Source organism: Tinamus guttatus, unplaced genomic scaffold (genome assembly GCF_059628265.1).
Source record: "Tinamus guttatus ecotype Peru unplaced genomic scaffold, ASM5962826v1 Tinamus_guttatus_pri_ptg000497l, whole genome shotgun sequence".
Classification (NCBI taxonomy): domain Eukaryota; kingdom Metazoa; phylum Chordata; class Aves; order Tinamiformes; family Tinamidae; genus Tinamus; species Tinamus guttatus.
This window is the reverse complement of record NW_028289031.1, coordinates 3387016-3411923: the sequence shown is the minus strand read 5'-3', so window position 1 is coordinate 3411923 and position 24908 is coordinate 3387016. Positions and strand designations below refer to the sequence as shown.

The following is a 24908-nucleotide window of genomic DNA, read 5'->3' as shown; positions in this document are numbered from 1 at the left end:
CTCCATGGGCCTTGATAGGAGGAGTTGGCCAACAGGTTGACTGGCGACGACCTACAGAGAGACAAAGGGTGGAACCTCCTGATGACAACGGTGCCACTGGCCTCCACGGGATGGACACTCGGTAGAGCTGCTGCGGGTTTAATGGACTCCAGTTGACGCCATCTGCCCTCGGAGGCCGAGGCTGGTGGAGGCCGGACGGCGGCGCCGGAGGAGGGGAGGTCGCCATGGTCCTCGCCGGCCCGGGAGAGCCTGCCGGGTGCCCGGGCTGAGGCGCCCATGGCCACCAAAATCCAGCATGGCCGCCGGGGCGGGAAGTGAGGTGTGAGTCACGTGCAAGGGCGGAAGGAGGAGCCGGGCTGGTCTCCTCCAATGGGGAATGGGGCTCCCAGGCCCGGCCTCGCCTCATTGGATGCTGCAAGTGGGCGGAGCCTCCAGCAGGAAGCTGATGCAAATGAGGCTCTACCCAACCTCCCAGGCAGAGCTGGATTGGGCCGCTGGGTGCCCACGTGGTACCGTCATCCCGTGGGTGGGATGCCACGGCGCCCCGTCCCATGTGACGTCACGAAGCGAGATCTCGCGAGAGCGGCTCCCGGGAGGGGGCGGGAGCGGGGGGCGGTGCGACGCGGCGGCAGGTGAGGCCTGGCCGCGGGGGGGCGCCACGTGCCGTCCCCGCCCCGCCCTCCGCCCACGCGCCCCGCGCAGCCAATGGGAGCCTCGGCCGCGGTCTCTCGCCATTGGCCGGCCGCCTGGCATGCAAATGAGGGGCGACGTCACTTCCTGGGATAAATCGAGCGCCATTTTCTCTTTCTGGCGCTGGATGAGGAGCGGGCGGAGGCGGGAGGGCGGGCGCGGGCGGCAGGCGCTGCGCGCGGGGGGCAGAGCCGCTCCGGGCGCCGCCGCTGCTGCCACCGCCGCCGCCCTCGTGAGCGCGCGGGCCGCCAGCAGCCGGCGGCGGCAGGAGGAGGAGCCGCGCGGCGGGCGGGCGCGGCCGGCAGGGGCGCGGCGCGGCGGCCGAGGCGGCGGCGCAGCGAGCCGCGGGAGGCGGCGCGGAGCGGAGCGGCGCGGAGCGGCGGAGCGGCCGGGAGGCCGCGGGCTCCCCCTGCAGCCCGGCCGGGTAGGTGTAGGCGCGGCCGGCGGCGCCCGCAGGCGGCGCTCGCGTGCGGCCCGGCGCGGTTCGCGGGGAGGTGGCGGCGGCGCCGCGAGCGCTGCTCGCTCGCCCGCAGGGGCCGGCGCGGAGGAACCCGCGGCGCCCCGAGGCTGGGGGCCGGCGCCGCTCGCGGCACGTGCTCCCGGGGAAGCTGCTCCCCGCGGGCCCGGCGTCGCGTGGCGGTCTCTGAGCCGAGGCGGGAGCCGCCTCGGGAGTCGCCGGTGCCCGCAGGCGTTTTCCCCCCAGTCCCAAGCGATGGAGGATGCGAGGAAGCGCCTTGCACAGCGCTCTCTGGACCTCCGTGTTGGGGTTGCACTCCTAACTGGTACCTAGGCAATATGAGTGCCTGGGAGCTTTCTGCCCAAAAGCTGCTGCGTCCATGCAGCTGGCACCTATGCTGAGCTGGGAGTGTAACGGAACCGAAAATCATATTTAACGTTCACATGGTGCTCCAGCAGTGCCTCAAGTCTTGATAAAGCAGAAACCCTGACTACTATAGGGAAACAAAACTTGTAAAATAGAGATTGGCGGAACTATATGTAGGAGTATATTGCCTCGTAGAGGAAGTAGTGGGATTTGTTTAGTTTTTGCTTCCAATCTGTGCATGGAGTGAGACCTTGACCCTGCCTGCAACTGTCCATAGATCTGTAATGTAAAGGATTAGCATTTGTTATTAGTTGAAATGGAGCTCTAGAGAAGTGAAGTTTGGTTCCGAGAAGTGAGCAATACTGGTGGGAATTGGATGGGTTCTGTAAGTCCTGTGTCATATAGGTGTGAACCCTTAAAAATTTGGACAGCTAATAAAATAATGTGAAAGAATAACTCCAGGCACCCCATCACCACCCAGTCCATATGTGAGAAATATTAGTTGTCTCTTGGTTTGTTTTTTGAGCAAGAAAAGGGAATCTCTTTAGAGCACCGCTTGGACAAATGGTGTGTAGTAAATATATCTAGTTTGTGTTTATGACTATGCTTATATGGCAGCAGTGATCCTGTGGTTCACTTCACAAAGCTTTAGTTTCAGAAACAGTGATGAGAGCACAAACATTTTATCATACTGTCCTTTTACCACTGGCAAGCCCTTGATTTGGGTTAGGTCTCATTGAAGGCGGTTGTAGTTAGCTTGTGCATGAGCCTTCACCACAGTTGTCTTCCTCCCTGGCATTTGACTACTTGGATGACTCGGAGTGTGGACCTTCTGCTGCAGAAGGTGGCTGTGCTGTAGGTCTCTGAGTCACACTGGGTGACTAGTGTAGGGCTAGTCCCAGGCCAGCGAGGCTCTCCATGGAGCTGAGTCCTGATGAGCTTGAGTGGCCTCAACTGCTTGCTGCTGTGGGCTATGAAGGGAGTCAAGCTCCACCACCTTGAGCTTGACAGGAAGTGGTCTTCTCTTCTGAACAGTCTTTGATCATGGCGCTTCTGTTCTGTGTCAGGGTTCACTAATGTACAAAGTACCCAAACCAGTGATACTTTGATTTGATTTTGTAGATAAGACAATGAGCTATATAAAGCAAAATGAGGCAAATGAGCTATATTTTTCATTATGCAATCACATACCGTAATGTTTTTTTTACATTGAAATATTGAGTGATGTCCCCTTTTGTGTTGGATAGTGTGACTGTTTTAACAGGTATGTGATTTATATCCAAGAAAAAGTTACTGTCACTAAAAGATCTCGACTTTCCTATCCCTGAACAACTTAAGATTTGTTTAACACCTAAATAATGTTGATTTACTTAAGATTTCTGTGTTAAGATTCAACATGTCTAGAAATTGGAGTTTTAAGATGAAGCGGCATTATTTTGTTGACTAGAACTCTGTTGTTAGTATTTTTTTCCTCTCTCTCTTTGCAGTAAACTTATTTTAAATTTACAACAAATTGTAAATTTACAACAAATATTAAGAGGGTAGTACCGATTCTAATAGACTGCTGCTTCTTTACAGGAGGAAAATTTTTCAAAGCTGTTTGAGCATCTAGAGTTGTTGGGAGGATGCAATACATGTTTCTCCCTCCTAAGGCTGGATAAGCATGGAAGGAACTAGCATATGCTCCTAAACCCTCTAAGGCCTCCTCTTGGAAGGCCCAGGTGGAAGGACAGGGGACAGGACAGTCCATGCAGATACCCAGATAGGACCTCTTTGAGGGCTTGTATCCCTTTCAGAATGGGACGGGGCCAAAACAAAACTGATCAGAGTAAAACTGAGCTCCTATGGCCAGTCCATCAGCACATCTCTGCTAGCTGCCGTCTTTGCCACATGGTGTTTGCATTCTTTAGTATTTTGGGTTTGTAGGTTGCATTTCGTTCATTCATTTCGTTTTCAAGATTGAAACTGTTCTGCTTGTTTTGTCAGTTATAACTGACGTACCAACTTAAATGCCTGTCCTGACGTTTGTGTGACTCCTTTATCTCTAGTGGCTGCTATAGTCACTGAAATGTAAGTTGATAAAGAAACCTTTAAAAATACTTGCTATTCAAGTATCCCAGAACCTGGCACAGTCTTTTGTAAAAATTCGTTGTGCAGTTGAGTGCTAGATAAATGGGTATAAAAACTAGAAATGATTGAGTTTCAAAGGAGATAATATGAACAAAATACTCTTTTTAGCCTTTGTTAATCCTTCTTTTATAAATAGTTCTGTGAGCAACAGACTAGTGAAGGGCACCTTTCTAGAAACACATCTTGAAGTCTAGCTTCTGTGTAGTTTACGTGATGCCTAAAAGGGGTCACAGTGACTTAGTGAGGTGTTTAGTAGGGTTTCTGTGCTGCTGCCTGTTTCATGGATTTCCTAGGAGTTCCTGAGGGTCTCTATCTGTGTGTGAGCTGCTGTTGGATATATTTGCATGCACACGGAAGGCACATTTGTGCAGCTGCCATGCCTTCTCTCCATACCAGCTTCATGTGTATTTTGACTGAGTATGCTTGGTTTTCTCAGGGATTTAAAATAAAACAGGGTGTTTCTGACTTCATGTGAGGTAGAAGTCTTCATTGGAAAAACGTCCAGCTCCGGAACAGGTTTCTGAGAGAGTTTGCCAAATCTCTGTCCATGGAGGTCTTCAAGAGCTGATTGGACAAGATGTTGAATAGCCTGGTTGCAATACATTCATTGATGACCTTGCTTTAAATAGCAGGTTGGACTTGGTGACCTCTTGAGGTCCCCTTTAATACAAATGAGTCTTCCTTAAGCAATAAGACTGAAAGGAAGGCAGGAGTGAGGTTTCCATGCTCTGGTGACTTTATTTTTCCTATTCCAAGAAGTGAAATATTTTCACAAGTAGAGAATTTATGATTCAGTAGAGTCTTACCTGGGGAATTAACAGTGCTTGCCTTGAACTTATAAGGCACTGTCTAGACTTCTATGTTACTACGTAGTATTAAAATACTACTGCATTGTAGGATGAGGAAGAATTGTGTTGGCTATGGTGCTGAACATAGTTCCATGTTACATATGCTGCAGAAATGAAGTGAGTTTTTAGTGTTATATAAAACTGCAACTGGTTATATTATTATGGAGGTACACTATTCAAATCAACAGTAGATATGGGAATAGATTGATGGATAAAATGCCACTGAGAAATTGTGCTTAACCTTGCTCACCTAAATTGTGTTTGTCTTGGGGTGGCAGCTGCTACAATAACTGTCATCTTTGGCTAATGAGCTGCTTTGATTCTGTGTGAAATGTACTACTTCTGAAATTTTAGCGAATTAGTACTTTTTTTTTATCTTTTAAGAAGAAATTTGTATAGTTTTAGAAAGTAGGTAGAAAATTACCTTCTAGGTGGCAAAGGTGATAAAAGGATTGAGATTAATGAGATTAATGACCTAGAGTATGTAACTGGCTTTTTTCTGCTGCAGTGCTCTTGTGTTGAATATGCTTACTATAAATGGGATGTATATCATACACCAATGATATAGGTGTCATGGTGTGATACAGGTGCGTGGAAACGAAGTGCAAGCTAAGGCTTGAAGAATATTTAGAATACAAGAGAAACAAATCAGTAGTGTTTTGTTTTGTTTTTTTAAAAAGATAGTACGCTATTAGAGTATGAAACTGAAGGCTTGAGGAAATGAGCTTAGAAGGCTGAAATGTCTTGGCTGTTTTCATAAGGCCTTGCTGGTCTAAGGGATATAGAGTATATTAGATGAATAACTTTATGCTCTGCTCCCAAGCAGTTTAAAGATGAGTTGAATAATCTCATATGTGATATGCATCTCTTTGGATTGAAGATAAGCTACTTTAAAACTGGGAAATAAGCCATTTTCTTCAATATCCTTGCTTTTGTTCCACGCATTTTTTTTTTCTGGACCTTATTTCAAAAAGATTGTTGGCTGTCACTCTGCTTTGGGTCATGAGGTTGGCTTACGTAACCTGCTGTTATCCAGGGCTGATCGTAAAAACATTGCCACAAAGATGATACAAATTTCCTAGTTGGCTTCAATTTAAAATGAGGATTTGACTTCTCTGTTGTCCTGCTTGGGTTTTGATGGTACAGGGCCAGAAGAGTTACTGTGATTTATTCTGTTCCATCTAGGTTTCTCTTCTACAGCCATCCCAATGGTGTCAGAATGTTCTCCAGACTTATTACCAATAAAAAAGAGTAGAAAACAAGACTAGCATCTGTCAAATGGGGCTCCCTCTCCATTCCTGTCTACACACCTTTCCTTTGGGTGGAGAAGAAGAGGAGAATAGCATGTGAGTTGATCATAAATTAACATGCTTTTTTTTTGTGGGTGTGTGCATGCTGCATTGTGGCACGTAGAGTAGAAAAATATCTTTCTGCTTTTTGTAAGGCTTAATTTGTAATATATTCCAGCTTCTGTGGGAGGGTATTTTAAACCTGCGCTATCTACAAGAAAGTCTTGATTCGAGGGACGAGATTTCATTTTGACAATGAACATCTCTCTTTTTGAAAAAGTAAAGCTTTTCAAGACATTCAGAACCATCAGGGCTGATGCACTGTTTTTTGTTAAGCCTTATCCTGGGTGAATGAATTGACTGAGGTCTTTTAGACTCTGTCGGGTCCTCGGTGAACTATTTACAAACAAAGAAATAGTCGAGATGCTGCTCCCGGGACCTCTTTGCAACAGAGCTACTCCTCACTTGTTCTCTGCCCATTTCAGTTTCTCAAGTCTTAGGCACTTGGCTCTAAATTGTACTTTGCAGTAATCTAGGGAGGCACATACTTTTAAGACTAAGTCCATGGTATGGTTTTTATTGCTGCTTTAGGAGTTGTGGATGCTTAATGACAACCCAGCTGGATAGGGAATTTGGTGTTGGAAACACTAGCTCCTCAGGAGCCATGACACTGAACATGCAACTCCTCAAATAAGTGACCCAAAGAAGATACTCTGCCTTTCTGGAATCCAGCTTTAGTCCTTTTCCTTTTCTGAAGGCTGGACTACCTGTTAGCACAGCCTGCTAGAGGAGGTAGAAAGTAAATCCAGCTGCTGGAGCAACACAGTCTCCAGGTCAGGAAACATGAAGATGTGGAAGAGTTTCAGCAATTTGTCCTACTTCAGCATATGCAGTTACCACTGCTATACAATTTGATGTTCTAATTACATTTTTTGCTTGGTTGAATGGCATTAATCTTCCTGCACTTTGTTTTGTGCCAGAGTCAGGATCAGCTTGCAGCAGCAGAAACTCTTGCAAGAAATAAGTTTTACTAGTAATCGAATTTCAAGTATGTGTATGCAAGCAATCAGATGGAGAGGCTTCTCATCCTGCACTGTAACATTCAAGATGAAAGGATGATATTTATCCTTGCTAAATGAAGTGGTAGTTATATTTTGAATAGAACTTTATAAAATTTTTATACTTTTATTTATTTGCTAAAGGCACACAAAACAGTATAGCTTCCATATAGTCATGAAGAGATTTGAAAGAAGAAAAAATTTTTATTTAGATGGGCGAGAAGAAATTTAAAGCATTTTTTCCCCTCCCCAAATCAGCTTCAGTTTCCTTGAAGAGTAAGGAAGTGATTTAATTAGAAATTTTAATCAGACCAGCTCTTTGTTTTAAGGTTTTTGTTTTTTCTTACAGAAGAGTGTATTTTCATGAATTGTTTTTGTTTTAATGCTGTTAAATGCCAAATGCCTGTGTTCAAATATTCCATAACATTATTTTTATATTCCTTTTTTGTTTTTCAGGAAAAGTGCAAAATGTTTCAAATTCCTGTTCAAAATCTTGATAATATCAGGAAGGCTCGAAAAAAGGTGAAGGGCATTCTTGTGGATATTGGGCTTGACAGCTGCAGGGAATTGTTGAAGGTAAAGCATTCAAGGCATGTGAAAAAATCAGAAATTTGCATTTCAAACCTTTGAAAAAAAATTTACCGTTTATATGATATTCCTCTGCCATAAATATTTATGATGAGGTAAAGAAAACTGTCTTGAAGAATTGCTCAAATCTGACAATATTTATATACTAGGGGTGGAACTTCGAGTTTCCGGCAACGTTATGTGCTAAAACACTATTTCTCAACAAGATGTGTTATAGATGGTGCTGCATACTCTGCTAGTAATATTTCAGCAAAAGGAAACACTACAGATTCAGGTAAAACACTATTAATAAAATGTTTCATGTCCACAAATACTTTCCTCCCCCTTTTAAACTCAAGAGCAAATGAAGATTTGAATCTTCACAGAATCATTATGGTTGGGTAAAGACCTTTAAGATCAAGTCCAAATCTACTTGGAGATTAAATGTTCTTGCACTTGTCAAAGAGAAATCTCTGAAGGATGTACAATTTGTCAGCACTTGCACACAACAGAGATGAGATCCAGTAATCTGTTTCAGGCTTTTAAAACTGCTTTCAGAAGAATACCAGATTTAGCTCATTGAACTGTAGTTCAGTTCCACATCTTAAAGCACATGCAAGTGAACTGAGATGATGAAGGTGAACCTGGGACCATCGTGGATGCTTTCTGGCAAAAGTTGGGTGAAACAACCAGGAAGAATTTCCTCCAGCAGACTTGACAACCTAACACCAGAGAAGTGCAAGTGTAGTGAGATACTTTGAGTGACTAACTAAGCAGTAGCCTTTAAGCCAGCTCTTCAGCCTGCTCACATAGTCATTACCTCATGTACAGGTTTGCATCAGTACTGTGGTGCTGAAAGAAAGGAAAAGGAGGAAGGCCGCAGGGGGAGTGCTTATAGGATTGGTGGTGTCCCTTGTGGTACCACTCCGGGTTATATTGTATCGAACTTAATGCTCTAAGCAGGAAGTTTTTCTGACTAGACCCTTGAACGTAAAAATGCTTTACTGATACCAGTTTTCTGGCCATTAAATTAGTTGAAGCAGTGAAGTCCAGCTTTTTCTTGGAACTAATGAGGTTTAATGGGGAATAAGGTTGTCTTTAACAGAGACAAACGCAAAACAGCAAATGCTCATTTTGAAATAAGCTATGGGAAGTATGGGCCAAAAACAGTGTTTTAGTTTATTGTAAATAACTTCTCTCAACCAAGTTCAATACTTGAAATTGATTTTCAAGATAATCTGGAACTGTTTGGATGCGACTACAAGAATAATACTTTTTTAGAACTTAATTTACACTTGTGACCCATGAGTCTTTACTGGTACTAGAAAAGTTGGTCTGATACCTAATAGGAACATGCTCAGCTGAATTTTCTTTTCTCTAATATCAAGGTAGATTTCTGGGCATGGGGCTCTTGAGGCAGGACAGCTAAGTAATGGTGTGAAATAATGATTTAGACCTGACCAGGTTTCTGAGCTTAAGATCAGTCTTACCTGTTCCAATGAGAAGTAGTAATAGTGATTTATTCGGAAACTGAAGGAATTTCACAGGCAGGTATTATCCATTTGCATCTTGAAGACCAAAAGGATTATTTTATAGGCTAAAGTTGGTCTCTGCTGGGAAGAAAAACATGAGCATTTTTGTATGAAATTACTACTTTGGTTCTCAAAATAATTATTAAATACACTTAAACTGATGACAAGAGGTGTTCCTTTGGCAAACTACTTGTCAAGCACACTGGGATCTTTAATCTAAATTTTCATTTAGACACTGGCCATTTCAATCTTTTTTCCTTAGAAAAAAAAAGTGATGATTTTGATGCGGAAGAAAAACAGGTGTCAGTTTAAAAATACTGGTTTTATGCTTCAGAAAATGCCCACAGTGCATCGTGATTAGTAAGGCTTCTCAGAGGTTTTGTTCTGTTTTTCTTCCCTTCCTGCTTGTTGTCACCTCTACTTTATCCTGTTTTCCCATCCCTCTTCAAAATAAGACATCTGGGAAGAGTATAACCAGTTTAGCAAATCAAAGCTTTCTTCTGGGCTATCAGTGATGGTTTTTGCTAAGAGGAAAAGTCTGAAATGGACTACTTAACGCTTACTGCACTTACCCCATGGTGAGACTGGCTGTCACTCTTTACTCTTTTTGAGTATCTTTTTTCTTACACAAAACAGATGTTTTGGGGAAAAAAAAAATCCAGACTTATCATGAGCATCCATTACCTATTGGGTTTAGGAAACTAGTCTAGTTCCTAAGGGTTTCTCAGTGGTGGAGAAATCCAAGAAAAACATGTGGTTGTCCTGTGATGTGGTGGTGTTTTACACAGTTAAAAATGTAATTCATTTGAGGGAGTTTGCTGGAAAGCTGTCAGTCTTACAGTCTTGAGTTTTTTCTCTTGATAGAGAAAATGTGAGAAAAAGCACCATAGCCTTTAAGTCTTTTAAGGCTGTAGGGTTAGTTCTTTGTAAGGTCATGTGTTTCTAGGAATACTTCGTTTGAGGACAAGCAGGTAACTTCTCCCCCCAACGCCAAGTATCTAAAACTTAATTACAATGGAAAAAGAGTGTTTCTTTTAGCCCAGGGCTCTTCAAGTTCCACTGGGGAAACTTCCCCATTGAAGCTAAAAAGCCTGTTTAAAAAAAAAAAAAAAAAAGCTACATTTTTTTTCTCTAAACTGTTAAAATAATAAATCCTAAAACATTATATTTCAGAATAAAATTGTAACTCTGTCCCATTGTAGCCTGTTGTTCAAGTCACAGCAGCTTTCAGGTTCATGCTACGTAAGCAAAAGCTGAGTGTAAACAGAGCTTGCATGCAACAGGCATGCGTATTTGTTTGACTGTTTTCCTTTCAGTGTTCGTTGTTTTTGTTCTTTACCCTAGGCTGCTTGTCAGGTCCACAGAAAGTGCTGTATTAGATTTTTTTTTGACTGCAAACTATTAGCTTTATTGGTGGGGGGGAGCACAAACTAACTCATCTTTGAGAGAAGTAGATTTGTTATTTTTAAGAGTTTTCATTACTTATTTCTGCTGTTATGATGGATTTTGGGGTTGAGGAAAAATAAAAAAAGGGACAAAGAACCACCGAGTTTTGAGACCCATTGATGTGTTTGAGACTGGTGAGACCCTTCATGTGTTTTGTGGGTCCCCCCGACCCTGTCCTGTACTTAGACTATGTTCTTGTAATCATAATGGACCTACAAAGCAGACAGACTGACTGTCTTGTGTTCTGGTTTTCTTTCAGAATCTTAAGAGTTTTGACCCAGGTGAAAAGTACTTTTCCAACACTTCATGGAGTGATGTCTCTCTATGGGAGGCCGTGGGCAAAAGAAAGGTATGTATGTTTGTGTCAGAAGGTGTGAGGAGAATTGCATGTGTAATTGTTACTACTTAACCATTTTCAGAAGTGCTGATGACAATGAAACACTTCTGGTGATTAAAAAAAAAAAAGTAGCTTTAAGATAATATATATGTATGTATTTTCTTATGGCTTGCAAGGAAATACTCTTTCATTGCATTAGTTTTCTTTTATTGAGCTGGTCATAAGGGCTATGTTATGCTGTTGGGAGTCCGTAAAGATACAGCCTTGTGTGTTGGTGGTGTTTAGGTGGCACATTAGTCTTCGGCCCTTTTTTTTTTTTTTCTGCTCCAATAATGTGTAGCTACTTTTTGTATGGCTGGACTATTTGAAGCAGGAATCTGCAAAACAGGAATGAGATGAACAAAAAGCGTCTATTAGAAACTCACTGGAATACAACATTAATAATTGTGTAACTAAAGGACAGGAGAACATCTAGGAGAAGGTGTTTCTGGATCTTGCTGCCTCTTGATAGCTTCCATGCAGAGGGGCTGTTAATGTCCTGTGGCTCCATCTTTTCACTGGGGGCTGGTGGCTATGGAAAAGTCTGTTTTAGGATAGCTTGGTGTTTGGTCAGCTTTTAGCCCAAGTCTGATTTTAGCAGCGTGTCCCCCTCCCCATAGCATCTTTGTCTGCCCTGTGTCCTGTTCCTTTCCTAACCCTGGCCTCGGGTGTTGTAGGGTGACCAAGGCACTGGAGACTCCTCATTCCCGTGCGCTTGGGGGCGAAAGGGTCAAACACAACTTGTTTTTCTCTTCCCGTGGCAGTCTCTGCCTAGCTCCTTATCACTACCTCAGATAAGGCCTACACTTACCTTCAGCCAGGCTGCTTTTAGTTTTGGTAATGGATTCAGTCCTGTCAGTGGTGATGACAGGGTTCCGGGTAGTATTATCTGCACTATATCCTTGCATTTTTTCCTCTCTGTTTCCTCCTCTTTCTTACTAAAGACTAAAAAATTCACTCTTGAGAGGTCTTCTGTATTAGATGAACAAGGGAAGTTCCCTGTCCCCCAGACATGGACATGGAAGAGGGGAGCGGAGATGGAATAAACCATTTTCCTGTCTAAAACCTCGGGTGTGTGACTTTTTGTCCTCGTCTGTCCTCTTTCCAAGCCGGCATTGGAATCTGATCCAATGAAGTTCCCTGCAAAGGCCATAATATGCTGCCGTGGCATTGATTTGCCAAGGGTGCTCTTCAGTACTTCTTCTTCCTACTCACTTGTTTAAACCACCCTTATTTTCTTGATTATGGATCATTCACTTAGCTTGTCTAGGTGATACCAAAGTTGTTCTTCAGCATGTTCTATTCTAAACTTGTTGCAATAAGGAAAAAGTTGTCTGAGCTGCATGAGAAACTCAATAGGCTGGAGTGGATTTCTGTTCAGATTAGTGTGTGGTTTTTACTGTCACTACTGTTTTTATGGAAGCTTCAGTAATGCTGGAAGAACTGGGATTTTTAGAGGTTGCTGGCTGTGTCTTTCTGCTGGTCTCTAAGTTATGGGGAATGAGAGAATTACAGAGAATTTTGCTGGATAGTAGGTAGGGATAGTGGGAATCTTGTTCATCCGTTCATGTGCGTCACTAATTAGATGACGAGGCATTTGGCTATTTAATGAACCTTGCCATCACAAGGCACCTCTTCCAGCTTTGAGGTGGTCTGTCCACCTCGTCATATCTGGTATTATTACAAGGGATGCGTCATACAGGAATAGATGTTAAGTCCCACTGTCCCTGCTACTGCCAGTTGGAACGGGGCAAGGACCAGATCCTACAGTTCCAGGAGAGCAAAGAGAGTTTAGTCTCTTGGAATGAGAATCCGGTCGTTGCAGACGAACCAGATGTTATTGGTTGAGGAAAGAGGTTAGTAAAATTTGCAAGGAGACGGAGCGGGAAGGTGTTAATCAAGGGACAGAAGCCAATTAAAGCTAATTGTTTGACCCCTGCTTGCAGGCAGGTTATTAAAACTGCCTGGCCTGGCTCGTGAGAATATGTATTATGTCAACAGAGGATAGGAGAGCCCCTTGAGAAAAGACCCTCGCTGTCCTCTTTATATGGCTAGAGGAGAACCCATGGTCGGAGAGGAGTCTCTCATTGCCACTGTACCACTTCCCTCGTGCACCTATAGGGAAACCCACAAATTCAATTTCCAAGGCCAGTGTCAAAGCTTGTACTTCCTCAACAAGATGTTTATATTTGCCCACTTTTTCTGCTGCTGCGTCACTCAAAGTTGTTAACCCGCTCTTGTAGCGGACAGTAATGTCCCCTACAATCACACAGACCCCTTTAACCAAAACCAGTTTGGGCTTAAAGAGTTTGTTGTTATTATCCCTGATATGGGGCTCCAAATAAACCTCCCGTCCCAGTCGCTGGACCTCTTCAGCCAACAAGCTACGTAAGTTGTTATACCTTTTACTCTGTGCTTCTTGGACAGCAGGGCAGTAACCAATTATATGGACACAGGTCTCACAGGACAATGCCTGCACCCTCTTGATGCACCCTCACCCAAACCACAAGCCAAGAATTCCTGAGTAGGGTATACATTGGCCCGTAGTTGGATGGCCGTTATTAATTTACGATGGCGGATGCCTCTATAGTGTAACAGCAAATCATTACTTATTACTTATGTGGAAAGTATCACCGTATCCAGGATATGTTCTGTCAGAGTGGGGTTAACTTGTGTGTTTTTTTTTTTTTTTTCCCTTCCTTCCCTAAATACCTCTAGTGAGTCTGTTTAAATGTCGTTTCTGTACTTTGATGTTATGCTAGTGCAACGATGATGCACTGGTTTGGTTTTCCTAAGTGGGTTAGCCATGTTTTGGCAAACTTCTAGGTGACTGAGATGCCATTAACAGACACCAGAACAGTAGTGCTTGCAAATACGAGAAGCAACCTAGATGTGTGTGCAGGCAGGGCCTGCTCACCAGATGATTAAAGTGCCTCTGTGGAAGAGCTCTATTTCATAAACAGTTAAAGTATTAAATTTCTGCCATGTTTCTGTCATCCAAAATACTTGCTTTTCCTATTCCTGAAACTTTGTGTTGCTCATATCTCCATCAAAAAGTAAACAAATCTTCTAAGAAGACATAAAGAAATACTTCCCCTGATGTTACCAGTGTGCCCTTAATAGGGTCAGTTCCTTGGTGTCGTTTATTGCGATGTTTGTAAAAGAAGTTAAAACGCTTTTTTACTTCAGAATAGTATATGAGTTTAGCACATGCATCACTTGTAACATAAGAGTACTTTTTTCCAGTGTACTGCTCAGTAGCCAAGCCGGACAGTGGCATTATTAGATGAAAATCTAACTTTCAAATTCATAGGCTATAATCTGGACTTTGCTTCAGTGCAGCTTAAATAGGTGATCTTCATGGCTATAGGAAATGACAAAATGAATTGTTGGCAGTTTTTGCTTCAGTTCTTCCCGATGTGCCTGTGGACATGTATGGAGGTGTTCTAGCTAGACCTGATATTGTGGTGGAAGAACAGCTTGTGGTGCTTTTTGCGTGGTTTACTTAGAGCGCTGCTGTTCGTGTGTATGTATAGGGATATGAAAAGTAATGCTTGAAAATGATTAGGGTGTTTTTTTGGTTGGTGGGGGTTTTTTTTTTTTCACAGTAAAAATTGTTTTCTTAAATTCTGAGTGGAATCCACACAGTTACGAGTATTCTTCTTAAAGAAATTACAGTAATGGGATATCTGCTGTATTGAGATACTTGGAAACGGTCATTATTACTTTTGTTTATGTAAGTCTTTTGTGGCTTTGCTAGCAGAGGTGCTTCTTAAAAGCTTTCAGTAAAGGACAGGATATTGAAATATTCATAGAACTTTCTCTTTTCACCTTTTTTCCAGTAAATAGGAGGTGGCACCATTACCTGCTAAGTAAAAGGTTAAAAGCTTCCTTTTTAAAAGGGCTCCTAATCGTCATTGCTAAGGTTTCACTTCTATGTGCTGTGGCATAGAAATTCTTCATAACTTGTTCTGTGATTGATTTCCCTTTCTTAAAACTGACTTCATAATTTCCTGAACTGGTTTAGAACAGAACCCACTTACAGCTTCCTTGCGGATTAGAAAAAAGGACTTAATTTTTTCTCCCTTTTTAAGTATGTTATCTTTAAGTTTGCTTTCCAAAAACAGGTCTACATGAAACTGAGAAGATTTATGCTATACATCCAGTGAAGGCATTTTGGACAGGTGATAGTGCAGATTTATTTTCAAATGGACAACAGGGCTTTAGAGTGGCCATTTCTAAGTGGATGTTTTTGTTTTGTTTGCAGAGATACAGAACCAAGCCGTACTGCTGTAGCTTATGCAAGTTCTCTTCCAAATTGCTTACTTCGTTCAAGAATCACTTGCACCGTTACCATGAAGATGAAATGGACCAAGAGTTGTTGGTTCCTTGCCCAAAATGTGCATTTGCTTCTGATCCCAAAATAGTGGGAAAACATATCCGGATGTTTCACTCATCTAACAAGAGAATACAGAACTATACGGTCAGCATTTTGGATGGCATGAAACAATTCAGGAGTGACATCATAAACTTTATGTGTCTAAAATGTCACTTTACAGACACATTATATTACAATATGAAAAAACATGTGCTGATGAACCATTTTGAAAATCTAATAAGTGTCTATTTTGGCCTGAGACTCGAGGAAAAAGAAAAGAAATCTTTTGAGCACTTCTGCAAGAAATGCAATGCTTCCGCAAACAGCCGAGATTCTTTAATGTATCATGTCTTGACATCTGAAACGCACAGGGACCTGGAGAACAAGCTCCGATCTTTGATTTCGGAGCACATTAGGAAGCCAGGGCTCGTGAAGCAGATGCATATTGCTCCGAAGCCTCCCGCAGCGGTGGCTGTGGCTGCTGTGCCGCTGGTGCCGCCCGCCGCACCGGCAGCTTCCGTGGCGGGCCCGGCGTGCATCCAGCTCGCCTTTCCGCAGAACGCGCAGAGCCAGGCCGTGGTGCAGGCGAAAGCAGTTCAAAACACAGTCGGCTCGCTGGCTGTTCCAAGTGCCTCCAGTAGCCTTCCCCACACGGCTTCTGCTCCCGTGGTGCCCGCCTCGCACGTCACGCTGGTGTCCAGCAACCTTCCTGTAGGTCAGAACGCTGTTAACATCCAGCCGCCGCCGTCGCAACCTATCATTGTTTCCCACAGACTCCCTCTCAACAATTCTGTGGGGGCCCTAAACAGAGCCGTGGCCCCTGCAGTTCTCCCGCTTAATCCACCCGTGAGGCCTGGGCTTTTCCCCATCAACCAGCCCATTGGTGCTATAAGTGCTCCCGTGGCAGCTGGAGCTCTGCCTGTGGCGCAGCCTGTTAGCCCCATCAACCAGCCGGTCGCGCCAGGAGTTCTTGCCGTGAACCCCTCGCCGGGCACTGTGAACAGGCCCCTGGGTCCCCGGGTGCTGCCTGTGGCGCAGACTGTTGCCTCGGGCGTTCTCCAGCTCAACCAGCCCGTTGCGCCTGGCGTGGTTCCCGTGAGGCAGCCTGTCAGGCCGGGCTTCCTTCAGCTCAACCAGCCTGCCGACCCGGGCGCGATCCCTGTGAACCAGCCGGTGAGACCTGCCGTGTCCCAGAACGCAGCTTTCCTGACTGCGGGGCCTATCCTGAGGCAGCTGATTCCCACCGGCAAGCAGGTCAACGGGATCCCCACGTACACGCTCGCTCCAGTGTCCGTTACTCTGCCCGTGCCCGCCGGGGGTGCCGTGGCGACGGTGGCGCCGCCGCAGGTGCCCATCCAGCTGGTGCCGTCGGGCACGGTGGCGCAGGTGGCGCAGCCGCCGGCCGGCGCGCCCTCGCCGCCCGTGGTGGTGGCGTCGCAGAGCGCTGCCCTGCAGGCCTCGCCGCCCGCGCCCGACGCCAGCCCCGCTGTCAAGCAGGCCAAGCAGTGGAAGACCTGCCCCGTTTGCAGTGAGCTCTTCCCATCCAACGTCTACCAGGTGCACATGGAGGTGGCTCACAAGCATGGCGAGATAAAGGTCGAGGAAAACCTGGAGCCCGACAGGCTTGCGGCTTGCGCGCCGTTCTTGAGGTGGATGACGGAAAAGACTGTACGGTGCTTGTCCTGCAAGTGTTTCCTGTGTGAAGAAGAGCTCATGAAACACCTCCTGATGCATGGTTTAGCTTGCTTGTTTTGCACACGTATTTTCCATGACTTAAAAAGCCTTGTGGAGCACAGTAAGACTAAACATATTGGGAAGAAGAAAGTACGTGTGGATTACAGCAACAGAGGATTCCAGCTTGATAATGATGCTCAGGGCAACCTTCTATTTCCACGCTTTGATTTCAGTACAGTGTTACCAAAAGAAGAGATTGGGGAAAATGAAGTCTATCTGGCAGTGCTTGCGGGAATAAGTGCAAGGACCCTTGTCCCCATTTACATCAAAGTGACGCCTCAGACAGCGGAAGGGAAAACCTGGTGCAACAAAGCGTATACGTGTCCCTTTTGCTTTGGTAAATTCTCTGAAGACTCCTACGAGATGCATTTGAAGGAGAGGCATCACGTAATGCCGACTGTCCATACGATTTTGAAGTCTCCTGCTTTCAAGTGCATCCACTGCTGCGGCGTGTACACTGGAAACATGACCCTCACGGCCATTGCTGTGCACTTGCTGCGCTGCAGAAGTGCTCCCAAAGACAGCAACTCCAGCATGAAGATGCAGCTGGAGCGCAGCGAGAAGAAGGAGCCGCTCTTCATAAACGGCGAGAACGTGGCGCTCAAGAGGAAGCAGCCCGAAAGCTGCAGCTTCACGGAAGACCAAACGAGCAGGGAGCAGCAGCCGCACGCGTTAAGTTCTGGCCTGGCTCTGTCTTCAGGCAAGGAAGGGAATTCGGGGGTAGTGCCTTTCAAGCGACACAAGACCCATGCTAGGAGCGAGCTGAGGAAACTTCTTTATTCTAACGACGATCTCCGCACTCTCGCCGTAGATCCGCAGCAGTACGATCACAGGTCGTACGAGGGTCAGAAACAGTTCTTGACAGACTACTTTCACAAGAGGCCATATCCTACGAAAAGAGAAATGGAGTTGCTGTCCGCAGTGCTGTGTGTCCCCAAGGTGGATGTTGCCACCTTCTTTGGGAAAAAGAGGAGCGTGTGCTTAAGGGCGATAAAAAGCCACAGTCCCTCAGTGCTGCTGGGTTTCAGTGTTTCTGAGCTGAAAAATGTTAAGCACAGTTTGAGTATAAAAGATGAACCCTTAGATATGTAAGAGGTTTTTAAAACAACTAAAGGCAATCCGTAATTGCATACTTATCAGTTTAGCCATTTATTGTACTTGAGTTATTTGTTTTAACTTGCAGACTGGCCTCTTGAAGGGTTGCTGTAGCATAAAGGTCTCACTCAGTTGTGACTGTTATTGTGAAAGACACACGTAGTTGTGTATTTGCAAAAGCTAAAACCTTCAGATTTATACTTCTGGAATTTATTTTAGCTTTTTACATTTTCTGGAGTAGAACTTCTTTATTTTATTTTGTGTTTTGTGTTGGTGCTTTTTTTTCTTTTTTTTCCTTCCCTTTCAGCCTCCCATTAGACTTTTTATACCACCATGTAAAACTTTTGTCCTGTTAAGAACATTTTTTTTTGCAATGTCAACATTTTTTTTTAAACAATAAAATGTATAATCTTGGTTAAAACACTGAGGTAAAGCTAGATGGAAAAACATCTATTTGATTATTTGTGTTTTTTAACTCCCTATTTTTCCTTGTTTTCTTTCTACTTACGGAGGAAAGTGACTGTAAGCCTTTATGTCCCTTCAGTTTCTCTTTCTTCCTGTATCTCTCTCTTCCTCGCGCCTCCCTTCCCGAATTCTGGATGCGCTGGTAGCAATAAAATACTTGATGGTCTCTCTTCCCCCTCAATGCTAATACCTTTGCCGGTTAAACCTGGTGACTTGTAATTTCTACCTAGCCCTAATACGGAGGGCAAGAGAAGGCCTCTTATACACATTTCAAGTTGGTGAATATAACTTTATTATCTGTTAAACAGGTCTTGCTAAAGAGAAGTGTTAGCTGCTCTTGTTGGTGTTGAAGCCTGGTGGTTCATGTATCTGTTGTTCAACGTTGTCGCCAGGGTTCTTATTTCAGAAAGTAAAATCACTTGGAGAGCGCGTCAGACGGCTTTGATGTGCGGAGTACGCAACCTCGCTGCACGTAGCTGCTCTCTAGGAGTCCCCTCCAAGAACCGCTGAAGGTTGCTGGAGGGATCTGTGTGACCTCAGTTGCTGCCGCCTAAGGTGGTGGCTGAGCAGCTCCCCCTCCGTAGCAGATCCCGGTTACCCGGCCCGCGCCCTCGCCTGGTCGGACGCAGCTCGAGCTGGATGAACCGGCACTTTCCGCTGCAGGTTTCCCTGGCCAGTGAGACTCGGGTACAGGAGGCAGATTTGTACTGCCCTAATAGAAAGTATAAAAAAAGAACTGAACAAAAACCAAGTAGGTGGTGTTGGTCAGTGCTGGCTAGCATCCCTAGTTTGGATTACATCCAAAAGGGCTACTTAGAAAACGTTGGTCAAAAGTTAATTGGAGGTTTACTGATGGCCCTCATCACTTGTTTAGTTTTATTCTCTGATTGCACTTGGTGTCAGTTGGCTTGTAAATATTGCCTCCAAAATTCACAAATACATGCTCAACACTTGTAATAAGCAACCTGTAATATATATTTCTTTGTGCCCTTCCTCTTGCTTCCTGTTGCCATCTCCTCTAGAAGGAGGAGGAGGAGGCTGTCCTATCCGTTCACTTGTGCCAGCCTTACAAGGACAGGGTAACACATCCCAGTGTCTTTTCCCCCTCTTTCAGTGGTAAGCGTACTTTTGTCCTATGCAATGGAGGATTTTTAAAGCAGATAAAGATTTTTTTTTCCTTTTTTGTGCTGTTTTTGAAAGGACATGATATTTGTAACAGACTTTGCTGCCTGGTTGTCTGTGGTTCTATAAGCTATTTAAATAATTTATTTTGGATACAATCTTGGTATTTTCCTATTGATCACTTCAGAGAGTTTTAATGTGTGTGTAATGCCCAGTGTCCTAAGCTGAGAGAATCTGCTTAAGTTATTTGATTAAAGAGTTATTTATTACCAGCCTTGAGCAAACATGAACATCTTTATGGGATCCCGCTCTCCCTTCCCAGAAGTGACAGAAAAAGCAGTGGACTCTCACAGCCTCACAGTAGCTCATTCATTCTCTTTTTTCCTTTCCCTTTTCTAAAGGCTTGGTTTTGTGAGCAGGTTTAGAGAGCCCTTAGTGAGGCAGTTCTGCGCGTTCAGTTTTGCTCCCGAGATGTCGATGCCGTGCGGCGGGTTTCCTCTGGAGCGGCGGCGCTGGGCTCGGCCGCCGCAGCAGGGAGGGCTGCAGGGCAGCGCGGGAGGATGGAGCGAGGAGCAGGGAGCGCTCCCTGGAGCGGGAGGGATCCTCGCGCCGGGCGACACCGCCGCTCTCCCTCCGCTCCTTGCCCCTTCCCTGCAGCCGGCCGGCCCTTGCCCTTGGATTTCACGGTTTCAAATGAGCCTGGCTTCTAATTGAGGTGTGTGCGCACATGGGTCCCCTCTCTTTGAATATTCCGTGGATGTGACGGGAAAGTTTCTTCTTGGTTCAGAAAAATCTATTAAAAGATACAAAAGGAAAATTATACCGAAAATCCAGATTCTGCTGCTTGAGGTAGAGCTTGAAAAATGAATGTGTGAAGTAGAGCTCTGCAGTCATCTAGTATTATCACAAATGCTGATAGCTGCATTTTTTTTAATATAAAATGATATCCTTAATTCTTTGTGTTGATTTGCTGATCATTCATTAAATGAGGGGTGTCAACACAGACAAAAAAAGGTGGATTTTGAAATGTGGAAAGAAAAAAAAGTGAGGAATCAAAAACGCCTGTGGAATGGTGTGGTTATGGATTCAGAAGAGCCAAAGCTGCTGCAAAAAGCCAAGTTAAATTAGCGGCCTTACCCAAAATAGACCTTTTCCTGTAGGCGACCTGTGAAGCTGTTGAGTTGGAAAGGGTTAGCTGGGAAAGGCGGAGCTGCCCCTCCTTGCAGGACACTCCTGGGCCCTTCCATAGGGAAGGATCCTGACCCCAGGATCTCCTCCTGCGGGAGGGACGGGGATCTGCCCAGCGAGCAGCCGTCCTGCAGGCCCCTCCTCGCGCACGCGGAGGTGGCTCTGCTCCCTTATGGAGAAGAGCTGGTCACAGGGCAGCAGCAACACGTATTTGTTCCTTATGGGCATTAAAACATACCTTTAGGTCTTCTGCTGCTGTAATTCGTGGGGCTGGAGGAATGTTTGGGAAATATTTTGTTGTGGTGTCTGAGCTTTACAGCAGGAAAACTGTATGTGTGTAAGTTTATTATTTCAGCGGTAACAGGGGAAAAAAATACTACTGTAATGTTACCTGGTCATGTCTCTTCTGTATACATCCATGTGCTGCGGTTTAAGTTAATACTGTTTTGGAAAGTTGACTTTATATTTTTGGAGGTTGCAAAAATGAATGTTCTTCTTGATTTTTCAATAGTTTTTGTGTCAAATATTGAGTAGTTTGTAGCCTCAAACTTTTTTCCTTCGCTGTTTTAAATGCTGAGCAAAGTTTAGAGGGTTATTTAAGCACCTCTTTAATGTAACTTAAGATATGCAACTCCAACAGATGACCTTGTAAATTGTTAACTCTGTACTCAACTCTTCGTTTACAAACATTCATTTGTCAACACTTAACAATGAGTACCTTCTTCCAGGGAAACAGTACTTGAAGTAGCCAAGTTTGGATACACACTAGAGAGGAGGAAAAAAAAAAAAAAAGGCATTATGATAGCAAGAGAAAAAAACAGACCAGCCCCTTCCAGAAATGTGCAAGCTGCTTTTGAAGGTCAGAAGAGCTTAGCCCTCCCGCATGGCGTGCACGAGGAGGACAGCACGCGGCCTCCGGGGATGGGGGGGAGTGGGCGCTGCTGCCCTGGGCTCTGCGCCAGCCGCCCCTCCTGCCGTGGCCTCGCGCCGCGCTCGGGCTCGCACAGGCGCGCGGCGAGGGCACGGGTGTTGCCCTTGTTGTTCCTGTACTAGAGGACAGATGTGCAAGGCCTTGGTCCATGCACAAAGCCAAGTCCTTAGTCCATGTACTTTGTAGCCAAAGTTCCTGGCTTTGAACTTCTTCTGTTTAGGACTGCACATCAGAATGGCCCGTGAGGCATGTGTTTGCACTGTCCCATATGAGTGAGAAGAACGTGATTCGATAGTATCAGGAACATAAACTGGATGCCCATCTTCACATAAACTGTATAACTTATGCCTAGCTGTATAATGCATTGGCATGGTATTCTCCCTAGTGGCCTCTTGAAAAGCACCAGGGTATTTAACTCATCTTGGAATCAAGGGAAGGTAGAGCCTTCTGAAAATACCAGCTTTATTTTGGCTGCTCTGTTAAATGGGGAAAACAGCAGTTCTCACATACACCCTCTGGTTGAGAGAGATGTTTTAGAGCAGTGTTGCCAGTCTGCTGTACACGGGACCATATATGAGATGAGGCTCTCTCTGCCAAGGGCAATAGTGGCTCCGTTTGGTGCGCTCATGATCCACAGAGCTACACGTGCTGTGATGGTGCCCTCAGCAGCCCGTGTTAGCAGCGCTAGAAGGCAAAGCACAGAGCCATGTGGTGCAGCTGCATCTACTGCTGATTGGCTTGCTGCTCCCGCAGTAGCATTCCTTTAAGACAGTTCTTGGGACTGAGCCTATTTATCAATTTTAGTGGTATTTGCTGCTTGCTGGGTGTCTTTGTCGGCTCTCCTGGAGAAGAACGGGAGATGATCTCATGGCGGTGATAAATGTGCCCATTAGAGATGAGGTAAGAAAAATGAGAGGTACTTGAAGAACTTGTCTCCTAGGATTTTAATAGCTCATGGTTATGGATTTTATTTTTTTAATGATGTCAGCTATTATTTTTTATCAGGTGGAAATGGGAGATGAAGTGCGTGTATGATGTGCTGGCGGCTCGGTCGCCCTGCCGGCCGTGTGACGTGGCTGCGAGGGGGGCAAGGCCGGGCGCTTGCCTCAGGGGACAGGAAGGGGCGGCTGGAGCTGAGCGCTGCCTCGAGGCCTCACCTGAGCTTCCAACTGCGTCGGCTCCTGCAGCCCTCCTTGCTGGGAAGGAGGATCTCGGCTTGGTCGATGCACAGGAGGGCTGTGACCTTGCTCAGCTTGTGACCAAGCTGAAGACTTAATTTCCCATGTTTTAACCGAACGAAAGAAAAGTCAATAGATGATTTATTGGTGTAGGCTGGCCTACCCTACTGTTGCTAATTGAGATAAATGGTAATGTTAGCACAGACGCAGCTAAGCACTGACCGCAGTGTGTTCAGAGCAAGGGCACAGGAAAAAGAAACCTCACTTGAGGGAGGCTGAAGCAGTGAGTGCAGGTTTGGCAACAAAGTGCCGATGTTGAGAACACCACAAAGTGTTTTAGTTTTTGAAAGGCAGTAGGTGAGATGGCTGCGTGCACTAGAATGGGGCTGCAGTTTTCTCCTCTAGGCCCTTGCTTTGGGTTTCTGTGAGTGCTTCTAACAATGGCATCTGCGGGCAAAGCAGCATCTCTCCAAAGCCCAGCTGAAGACCGTGACAGCCTTTGCAGTGACACGGTCTGAGGTGAAGACCAGTGCCCTGTCTGGCTGTGCTTGGAGGTCTGGCTTGACACATTTCTCCTATGGGTGTGCAGGGGTTGTGTGCAAGACGCAGCGCAGCAGGCTGGGAAGGGAGAGCGGGCAGGAGCTGCGCACACGCGTCCGCAACACCTGGAAGCAAGGGCTGCCTTGTAACGGCTGCAGGAAAGGCTGGTGCTGGTGCTGGTGCTGCTCCGCGTGCCCAGCCGAGGAGGGAGAGCCGGCACCGGCTCACAGCCTCCTTCCAGTGCGCTGCACCGCGGCTCCCGTAAGGAAGACACCAGCGTGGAGGGATGCCTCAGGCCAGCTGCCTCCGAGCTCTGAACGAGGGTGCGGGTGAACAGGCATCACTGCGCTGTGCCTGAGGCAGCTGAGGAGCAGCTCCGTGCAGCCCGTGCCTGTATTTGTGGGGAGGGGGGCAGTTCTGCAGAATTAGTCTGCAGGGGCGAGAGCTCCGTCACCTCAGTGAGAGCTGGGAAAGTTACCAGAAAGTTTAAGCAGGAAAAATCTTTACTGTTTCCCAGGAGTCTTGGGATAGCCTGGTGTCCTGGACGGGAAGGAGAGGGGCTCGTGTCAGCGGAGGGCAGGCCAGTTGCCCACATGTTGGAGGAGCTGCCGGGCTGTTCCTGCGTGCTGAGCTTGTGCTGCTGGGCTCTGCGCAGAGCCCTTCCACGCTTTGCGTCCCGGAAAGCCCGGCCCCAAGGCCGCCTCATGCATGGGGGCTATGAAGGCTTCCAAAAATAACCTGAAGATTTAACTTACATAATTTATGTAAAATATATAACATCAATATGGATTTTAATAAAGCTATTCTCAAAACTTGGACCTTTAATTCTGAAGAATGTGTTAGTTTTGACAGGTCAGATTGAAAAGAACAGCCCCCTAACCTCTCCCCCACTAACCTTGAACCTTCAACTTGATTTAATTCTACTAATCAAAATATACAGCAAAAATCATTTTCTTGAAATGGGAGTATCTGTATCAACCTAAGCAGCACCTACAGCCTGGGTGAGGTCAGTTGCTCATAGAAATGCCCTAAACTGTTGGTGCTGAGTTCATACCTCCTAGGCACTGTCTTTGGAGCAGGGCCAGTGTTAACTCACCAAAGAATTTGCTGGTTTCATGGGATATTCATAGGAATCCTTGTGCCTTCCCTCACTGGATTTTCATGCTCTGGATGGGGCACTTGCATCTTCCTTAGAAATCAGGATTTTTCTTTGGGAAACCTATCACTATAATAACATCAGATTATTGTGATGTTACTCTTAGAAGATGGCTGGCTGGTGGGGGCCAAGCCTGCACCTTGCCTGCAAGTGGAACAAGTGGGATGAGAGATGGATTTTTGTTCTCTTGTTTTCCAAAGGAATCATAGAAATCTTGAAGGACTGCACAAGAAGTTTCAGCTAGAGGAGTTTACAAGCTGCAGGGAGAATCTGCCAAGGGCAGGAAAGGTAAGCTGTGCTGGAAATACTTCATTTTGATGAAAAGTCTCAGCAAGAAGATAAAACCTCCAAGTCTTTTTTTC

General features: G+C 45.5%; 2 protein-coding genes across 2 annotated transcripts in view; both read left to right on the top strand.

Moving 5' to 3' along the window:
- Positions 1–24908, top strand: part of RBFA (ribosome binding factor A) — a 98232-nt gene that overhangs the window by 28324 nt on the left and 45000 nt on the right. The gene's annotated exons all lie outside the window — the stretch shown is intronic.
- ADNP2 (ADNP homeobox 2) lies at positions 1005–18606 on the top strand. The gene is made up of 5 exons (XM_088533410.1): positions 1005–1114; positions 5677–5837; positions 7295–7414; positions 10643–10732; positions 15027–18606. The coding sequence occupies exons 3-5, from the start codon at positions 7307–7309 to the stop codon at positions 17961–17963; spliced, it is 3135 nt and encodes a 1044-aa protein (XP_088389536.1). The 5' UTR covers positions 1005–1114; positions 5677–5837; positions 7295–7306; the 3' UTR covers positions 17964–18606.